This window comes from Acomys minous (assembly GCF_964271855.1).
Source record: "Acomys minous genome assembly, chromosome: 12".
NCBI lineage: Eukaryota > Metazoa > Chordata > Mammalia > Rodentia > Muridae > Acomys > Acomys minous.
This window is the reverse complement of record NC_140493.1, coordinates 92277563-92286930: the sequence shown is the minus strand read 5'-3', so window position 1 is coordinate 92286930 and position 9368 is coordinate 92277563. Positions and strand designations below refer to the sequence as shown.

The 9368-nt window shown below is 46.8% G+C and overlaps 1 protein-coding gene across 1 annotated transcript; it reads left to right on the top strand.

The window, feature by feature from the left end:
* Window positions 1-1208: 1208 nt before the first annotated feature.
* Window positions 1209-5009, top strand: LOC311578810 (keratin, type I cuticular Ha1). The gene is made up of 7 exons (XM_084748868.1): window positions 1209-1644; window positions 1861-1943; window positions 2258-2414; window positions 3181-3342; window positions 3434-3559; window positions 3716-3936; window positions 4558-5009. Exons 1-7 carry the CDS (start codon window positions 1297-1299, stop codon window positions 4709-4711), a joined length of 1251 nt encoding a protein of 416 aa, XP_084604994.1. The 5' UTR covers window positions 1209-1296; the 3' UTR covers window positions 4712-5009.
* The last annotated feature ends 4359 nt before the right edge of the window (window positions 5010-9368 follow it).

The following is a 9368-nucleotide window of genomic DNA, read 5'->3' as shown; positions in this document are numbered from 1 at the left end:
GGGTATCTCAATATTTTTCTTTCCCCCTCTAGCATCTTGGGGAATGTAGCCCCTCCTCTCATATTTTTGAACTTTTGGTCCTTAAAAGATCTGTATGCACATCAGAAGGGCTGGAGCCCCGATGTGCAGAACAGAGCACTGTGCCTACATACATTGGACTTAGAGAATTGGTCAGAGTGTTAGAGACTTTTAACTGGAAGCTTCAAAGTGAGTTTTAATGTTAAAGCCAACATGACTACGTTATAGACTATAAAGCCAGTTTTCTCAAGGTTTAAGGTAAAGTGATTTCTTGCCTGTGGAGACCCCTTTGGGCTGTCTCTTTATTTTGCTGGTGATAGAACCCAGTTCATTACATATAGTAGGAAAGTGCTCTACCTACCACAGACTCCTAAACTCTTTATGGGTTATTTCTTGTCTTTCCTAACAAATTCATACATTCTGTTTTGATCCTATGCCCCATGTAAAATTTGATAAACACTTCCACATTTCTTTTCCTATACATTTTGAGTGAGTTTACGGTGACCTATACAGATTATACAGTGTATACTTCTCAGACCTCTTTCAAAATGGTCTCTTCTTCTAGAAACTTCTCTCTTTTCAAGGTTTTTTGTTTTGTTTTGTTTTTTAAATCAAAGCCTTTACCATTCTCTTAAGTGATAAGCAAGGTCATTGCATGGTCCTGTCAACCACAAACAGCTCCCAAACCTTCATAGCTGAGGCTCAGATTAGTCCAAATCACCACTATGGCCATCCACCCTTGGCCCGGAGTGCTGCAACATTTAGAAGAACTTCTCTCATTAGAAAGAACAAGAGTTGATGACTGTAACTGAATGCAACTTGATTCTCCAGCCAGTCTCTCTCTGGAAATGCCAGGTACGTCAGGGCACAAGGTTTATTATGGGACTTCAGGATCTTGAAACACAAAAGAATGTCACTGGATGGACCAACACCCAACTGACCAGGGCTGGGCCATGTGGCTTCTTTGAAGGTCTACCGCAGAACTCTGATTTCATGGGTGTAATGGCTGAAGAAGAGTCCTGACTTAGCAAGAAGCTCAAGTAAAGAGTTTTATGAGAGCCGGGACTCTTCTGAGGGAAGCAAATGACAGACTGAAAAAGAGGGCGTCTGAAAATCAGTGAAGGAGTACAAAGAAAAAAAAAAGATGTTACATACTGTGCCCACACCCTCCGTAGACGGGTTATAAATGCTTGCTGGAGGACGGAGACCCAGAGCTCTGAGGCTTGGAGAACTCACACCGTGTCTTCTTCAGCCAGGCACCTCACTCCCTCCAGCACCATGCCCTACAACTGCTGCCTGCCCACCATGAGCTGCCGCACCAGCTGCTCCTCCAGGCCCTGCGTGCCCCCCAGCTGCCATGGCTGCACCCTGCCCGGGGCCTGCAACATCCCCGCCAATGTGGGCAACTGCAATTGGTTCTGTGAGGGCTCCTTCAATGGCAGCGAGAAGGAGACCATGCAGTTCCTGAACGACCGCCTGGCCTCCTACATGGAGAAGGTGAGGCAGCTGGAGCAAGAGAACGCGGAGCTGGAGTGTAGGATCCAGGAGAGGAACCAGCAACAGGAGCCCCTGCTGTGTCCTGCCTACCAGGCCTACTTCAGGACCATTGAGGAGCTGCAGCAGAAGGTGAGGGGGCCGTGCTGTTATATCTAAGTGATGACGGTTTGCTGGGGGTTCCTTAGCCTAAGGTAGAGAAGTGTTCTTCATTTCCATCCCGTAACGATCCTTGCTTTTCCATTTTTCCCTTCAAAATAACTGCAAGCATCTTTAAAGACGTCGATGGGTTTTATGTTTATTTATTTTTTTCATGCTCACTAACTCATGTGGTCTCTCCTTCCTCAGATCCTGTGCAGCAAGTCTGAGAACGCCAGGCTGGTGGTGCAGATAGATAACGCCAAGCTGGCTGCAGATGACTTCAGGACCAAGTGAGTGGTCCGGCGTCCACACCAGCATCCTTTTCTTTGGCTTTAACCTCCAGCTAAAGAAGGGTATTTCCAAAGCTTTTCCAAACAGCTGTGAACAATTCTGCAAAAGATGCTGGGGGCAGAAGCAAGCAAGAGGGATCACAAAAATACAAAAAGAACAGCGTTGGGTTTGGATGGAGCATCTAGAATTCTCTGTCTCTTGGATCTATTCATTGCAGGAAGCAGGAAGGCAAGGCGAATGGCGTCAGACAAGGATTATTATTCTGAGGCTTGGAGTTCCACCGGGTGCTGCTCTGACCCTGCCCTTTTTTCAGGTTCGAGACGGAGCTGTCCCTGCGTCAGCTGGTGGAGTCCGACATCAACGGCCTGCGCAGGATCCTGGACGAGCTGACCCTCTGCAAGTCCGACCTGGAGGCTCAGGTGGAGTCCCTGAAGGAGGAGCTGCTGTGTCTCAAGAGGAACCATGAGGAGGTGAGAGCGATGGAAGAAACAACTCCCGCTTCAGGTGTTGGGCTTGGGAGAAGCAGGGCTGAGAGGGTAGGAACATGAACTTCAGGGAATACTTACAAATAAACACCCTTCAAAGCCACCAAGACCCGACGAGGGAAAACTAGACAGGAACTTGTCTTTGTTCTCAGGTAGGATACGCCTCATGGGAAAAACCCAGGCACTGTCTCCCAGACATCTCCATCTGCTGGCGACTGGCCACCCAGCTTAGCTGCAGAGCTCTAGCCTTGCTCTATTAGGGATGTGACTGCTCTCCACTAAGCTCAATAAGTCAGTGTAGGAGGATGTTGCTTCTACTCTTCCAAATTCTTGGAAGGAATGAGTGGCTTTTCCTGGGAGGTGCCTTGATATTTTCTACGTCTCCTTCTCCTCTTCCTCTTCCTCTTCCTCCTCCACCCCCTCTTCCTCTTCCTCTGTACAGTGTGAACCAGCCCAGCCATCTTTTTGCATTCCATTCTGAGGGTCTCATAGATAGTTTTCAAATCTGGGAAATATTTGTTAGGTTGTTGTCTTTCAGTGACAGGACAACAAACTGTTGGATTTTTTTTTTTTTTTTTGGAGGCCAAGCGTCATGGCGTAGTGATGGTGAGGAGGGAGTTGAGCCACATGAAGAGTATTTGCTCCACTTAAAGTTTCTTTTTCTGAGGAAATAGACTTAGGGAGGCGTCAACAGGCGGGGTTATCTCTGAGACTCATTGAGGGTGGTAACTCTGAATTTATGCATCTGTAGGAAGTCAACACCCTGCGCTGCCAGCTTGGAGACCGCCTCAACATCGAGGTGGATGCTGCTCCCACTGTGGACCTGAACCGTGTGCTCAATGAGACCAGGTGTCAGTACGAGGCCCTGGTGGAGACCAACCGCCGGGAGGTGGAGGAATGGTTCACCACACAGGTGGGCATCTGAGCCTGTGGTCGCTCTGCAACCGAGTCCCCTAGGACCCTAAGGCAGGGTCTGATCCTGTCTCTGTCTTTGCCGATTGCAGACCGAGGAGTTGAACAAGCAGGTGGTGTCCAGCTCAGAGCAGCTGCAGTCCTGCCAGGCAGAGATCATCGAGCTGAGGCGCACAGTCAACTCCCTGGAGATCGAGCTGCAGGCCCAGCACAGTATGGTGTGTAGTGTCCAGCCCTGCTGCTGAGCAGTGTGGAGTTGGGAGGCAGAGTCACTGGGGTGTCCTTGGGGCCACGCCCTCTCCTTAGCTCTTAGAAGCCATGCAGGACCCTTTAGAGGGAACAGCTCTATGACAGCCCCTGTCTTCTCCCCACAGAGAAATGCCCTGGAGAACACGCTGACAGAGAGCGAGGCTCGCTACAGCTCCCAGCTGTCCCAGGTGCAGTGCATGATCACCAATGTGGAGTCTCAGCTTAGTGAGATCCGGTCTGACCTGGAGCGTCAGAACCAGGAGTACCAGGTGCTGCTGGACATCCGGTCCCGTCTGGAGTGCGAGATCAACACGTACCGGGGTCTGCTGGAGTGTGAGGACAGCAAGTGAGTACATAGCTGGATGGGTTTGTTGAGAGCTCACAATGGAGTATGAGACTCAGTTGGACCCCTCAGAGACTTCCCACCCTGGGAAAGAAAATCACACCCTCCCACCAGACACGCTCACACAGACTTCATGAAACATACTATGGCCACCATTACAAACGTGAAATGGTTTTGTTAGCACAGTTGTTTGCATACAAACTGAACTTGCACAGTTACTCTTTGTCTTCTAGTGTGATAACACGTAGGATCAGGTGAGCTATCTCTTTTTACAATACCTCATTGTGCAGAGAGCTTAAGATACACACAGTCTTATCTGGTCGTGTGATTGCCCTTGGGTAGGCTGGAGCTGTGTTCTTCCAGTTCTCTGTGTAAGGAAAATAAAGCTTGGAAAAAGCAATATCCTATTCGTGGGCAACAGCTAGGCATGCATAGGTTTGGGGCATCTGTGTAGTTCTTGGGGGGCTCTCTGTAATGGTGTGAGCTTTAGCGATTGAAATGTTTTGTGGTAGAGGGGACCTGGAGTTCTGTGTCCTGGGCCAGGACTTGTGCCCTTGGGGACTCCCTGGTATGTGGTTACACACCTGCCTTACCTCACCTTCCTGTTCTATTCTTTGTTTCTAGGTTACCCTGCAACCCCTGTGCCACAACCAACGCGTGCGGCAAGCCCATCGGGCCCTGCGTCTCCAATCCCTGCACGCCCTGCCCACCCCCTGCCCCTTGCCCACCATGTGTCCCCCGTCCCCGCTGTGGCCCATGCAACTCCTTTGTACGCTAGAACCCAGGGTTTTGCCAAAAGAGCAAGGACACAGGGCGTAACGCTCCAGAGCTCTGACCTGGTTCTGGTTCATTCCACAGACCAGGCATAAAGACCACAAACTAAATGGCCAGAGGACCCCTGGGTCGACAGCCCTAGAAACCATGCCTTCAGCTAGTGAGCCCTTCGCCACATCATTCCCTGCCTGCCTTTTCCCCTTCAGAAGCACCTGACTCTCTTGTGGCTTGGCCACAGGACTCTGAAGTGGCCAGTGGCCCTCCCTTGTAATCTCCCAATAAACATTTTCCTGGCAAAAGCAGATGCCTTTCTCATTTGATGTTCATTTGTTGCCATCTACTCACCACTTGAGGACTCTATAAACAGCCACTTGAAAGCCAGGCTTTATGATGACTTGGCTCTTGATGAGCATCTGCCCATCTGGCTAGCCTGACACCCTGGACCCATGGGTGAGGCAGAGCAGCTGCCAGAGGGGAGGGTGATGCTGCTGCGATGCTGGGCTGATGTTCTCCCTTGTGTTCTGTTTTTTTGCTCATGACAGGAGTCTCCCAGAGCAGTTGCTAGCCAAGCCTGAACTAGGAAGCATGAACTAGGCATTGCAAAGAGGCTCAGGGAAAGAAAGATTTTTTTTTCTCAGTAGGATCCTTGGACTAGTGCTCTATGACTCTGGGTTCTTGTGGTCCAGGCAACCCCAGGGGTACCCTGTGAAGGAACTTCTGCCTTTTCAGGTCATACCGAAGACGTCCTCTTCTCCTTCATATATGTGTTCACTGTTAACCTGGGCTTTCCAGTCACTGACTGAGAAGATCCATCAACTCTCCATGGGATATTCGTCTTTTCTCACTTCAATCTAACCAATCCCCAATGGATTGCTACTCTGTAGATGCTAGGTGCTGAGGCAGGGAGAGGTATTTTTAGGCAGCCCCCAACCACTGGTTACTCACAATTTGTTAAAAGGCATAAAGTTGGACCTGCAAGAGGTGCTATCACCTCAGGACACAAAGCCTCACACCTGAGCAAGTGAGCTGGTGCTGGAAACAAATTTCAGGATGCTGAAAGAAACAAGCTCTGGGGGCTGAGGAGAGCACTATTTGTGAGGAGAGGGCGTCCATCTTTCTTTAACTGTTAGGAAGATGCACGGACATGACCGGTGTTGACTTCATAAAACCCCAGAGGCCCTTTCGGATGTTATCAGCCTACTTTTGTGAGCAACAGTTTTGTGAACTGTTGTCAGGCCATTCAAAGTGTGTCATTGCTGCAGCCTCTGCACTGCCTAAGATTCTCACCAGAAACCACTGGGTTCCACTTCTCACATGCTTGTCAACACCTGCTGTTTTCTGTTTGCTTGAAGCTATAGTCATCAGAATGGGTGTGAAGTGGCACCTCATTCATGTTCCATTTGCATATTCCTAACAACTAAAGGCATTGATCATCTCTTTCCATGGCCATTTGCGTATCTTCTTTGGGGAGAATTGCCAGTTGAAATCTCTTATCTATCTTTTAAGAGGTTTTGTCTTCTTGCTTGGTTGTAGAAGTTCATAATAAGTTCTAGACTTTGCTTCCCACCAGATTAATGATCCATAGTTATTTTCCCTCAGTTTGTGAACTCCTTGGTTTATTCACCTCTCTTTCCGGGGATTGCACCCCGAGCTCAGGGCCTTACACATGTTAGGCAAGTACTTGATCACCAAGTTATCTCTCCCGACCATGTTTATTTTCTTAAGGGAGTTCCTTTTATTTTATTTTTAAAATTTATTTGATGCGTGTGAGCGTTTTGTCTGGGTATCCGTAAGTGCACCGTGAGTACAATGTTTATGAAGCCAGGAGAGGCCACTGGATCCCCTGGAACTGTAATTATAGAGGGTTATGAGCCACTGTGTGGGTGCTGGGGACTGAACCTGGGTCCTCTGCAAGAGCAGCAAGCATCCTTCACCGTCGAACCATTTCTCCAGCCCCATTAACTTGAGTTTCTGATGCACAGGTTTATTTTGGAGGAAATTTATTCAATTTTTCCTTTTGGTTGTCTGAGCTCTCGATGTCAAATACAGATTCACAAAGATTTCCTTCTACGTATACATGTTTTTCTATTACGTTTTATAGTTTTGATTCTGATGTTTTGGACTTTGATCCTTTAAGAAATCTTTAAAAAAAAAATAAATTTATTTAACCATGTCGTGTATATATGTGTGTAAGAGAGTGCTCCTGCACCAAGTATGTGTGAAGAAGTCAGAGGACAGTCTATAGCATTTTATTCTCTTCTTCCACCATGTGAGTTCCAGGATGGAACTCCCGTTGTCAGACCTGGCAGCAAGCATCTTTACCACAGAGGCATCTTACCAGCTTTCTTTTTAGTTTTTTCATGGTTCATGTGTAAAATGCTACTCGATTTCTTGATTTTTTTTATTTTTATTTTTTTAACACAGCATAAAACTCTAACTTGAGACCAATTTTAGACTTCTAACTTATGGGATTTTGAGGAATACAGTCGAGTTGTTTTAAGTCACTTTTAGTCACTAACTTCATGACAGCAGCATAACAATTTCAAAACCAATATAGCTCTTAGCTGTTGAGTATCTACTATGAGTTAGGAAAATAGTAGGATGTTATCACAATGAATGATTATACCACTGTTAGAAATCAAACTCATTTTAAAGACAAGGACACCGAGGCTTGGAAACTTGCTTAAAATCACATTTTCTTATTAGAATCAGGTTCCATCTATAGTTACAGACAAGCCTCTACCATAAGGTATGAAGAATGGGTCTACATCCAAGTCAATGGCATTCTTTAAACTTGTCCCCTATGCACAGGCTCCTCACACAGGTACATTCCAAACTAATTTTCTGTCAAGCCACTCTAAAGACAATAATGGGTCATAATTGGTATAATTAGACACTTTGTTTGCTTTTAATTATCTAACTTGTCTATCTTATTCCCAGCTGCTCTTTGAATGGCTTCACAACAGTCAAGCTGATCCCCTAAGGGAAAGGTGTGTTGTTTACAAACTGAGCATTAAAGCAATGCAGCCCACACCCCCTTGCAGACAGAAATCTCTGTAATACTTTGAGTAGAGATAATATCTGCAACAAAGGGGAACTGTGGCTATGAACAAAACTTATATGATCCGCGAGTCATTATATATATATATATATATATATATATATATATATATATATATATATATAAAAGTCATATGTAAATATTGTAAATAACTGTGTTCTACAGTTCCCAAAACACTTTTATAAACCATTTCCTGGTGGTCCATTGCCATCAGCAGATGTATGGAGAAACAGCAGTGCTCAGTCTTGGGGTGTTTTAAAAAAAAACAGGGGAGGCACATTTAAAAACTGTGGACTGTAAGGGCCCACTCCCTAGGCTGTTCCCAAAAAACCACATCACTGTCTCCCCCTTCACCCTTACCTCACACCTCGAAGCTGGCGTGTATGGGGAGCTTGCCCCAAAATTCCAGCAGACTGCAGCTGCTCAGGTGCAGGCCACACCAGTCAGAGGACAGGTGGGTGAGCCCCTGCCAGGTGAAATGCTCCATTCTCTAGACCCAGAAAAACTTTTGAGAGTTCAGTTTCCTTTCAAACAGACTAATTGAATCAGGCCAAGAGTCAAGAGGCAGGCGGCCTGGCCCCAGGGGACTTGTGACAGGAGAGGAGGTTCCTCTGGTTCCGATAGAGCCCACAATCAGAACCATCGGCTTGACATTTTTCCACAGACTTGGGCATTTTCTGAGCTTCCCCAGAAGCAATGACGTAGGGACAACAGTCTCACAGCCATCTTCTCAAGAAAAGCATGGGATGTTGTGTTCGTGGAAATACTGTAAAACGAGAATTTTCATTAAGATTGCTAATAATTTAGATTACTATTGACCCAAATGCATGGCTTGACTTCTTAAGGACAGAAAAGTACAGGGTGTGTGTGTGTGTGTGTGTGTGTGTGTGTGTGTGTGGTGTTTCTCAATGTTAAAGAACCTATCCAATGGCTCCATTTCTTAAAAGTTTCCACCATCCTCTCAGAGCACAGATCCACACTCTATACAGACTGTGGCCTATAGCTGGGCAAACCACTATTTAGAATAATTCCTGTCTGTCTGTGCCTCCAGTCCATCCATCCATCCATCCATCCATCCATCCATCCATCCATCCATTCATCCATCCAGCTTTCATTTCACTTTCTCATTTCCCAAGCACCCATACACAACAGTTAGTAGTCTGTCTATTTGCACGTTTCCCATGGTGCAGCCAGCACTGAGCATCAGGCCATGTGCAGCAAGTTCAGGCTGAATTTCTTCTGTAAGGATTTTATGTCCCTGGATGCTGAAATGTGGGCAGACTTGAGAGGAGAGGCCTATGGGAAGGATGCTTACCCAAGGGCCTTTGCCTCAGTTATATCAGCCGATCCTCCTGGAAAAGGAATCTCTGATTCCCAAACAACCCCACCTCAAGTCCCTGGCTATCCTTCCCTCTGAGTAATGGGGTGAGCCTCTGGTGACTGTGATGAATCTGCCTCCTTTGAAGCCAGCTGATGAAACTCTGACTTCATCATCAACCGCTTGCACCTCGGAAGAGGCTGCTGTGACACAAGCTGAATGGAATAAATTTATGGGATGAGGGGGACTCTTTGAAAGCAATCTAAGTAGCATATTTTGAAG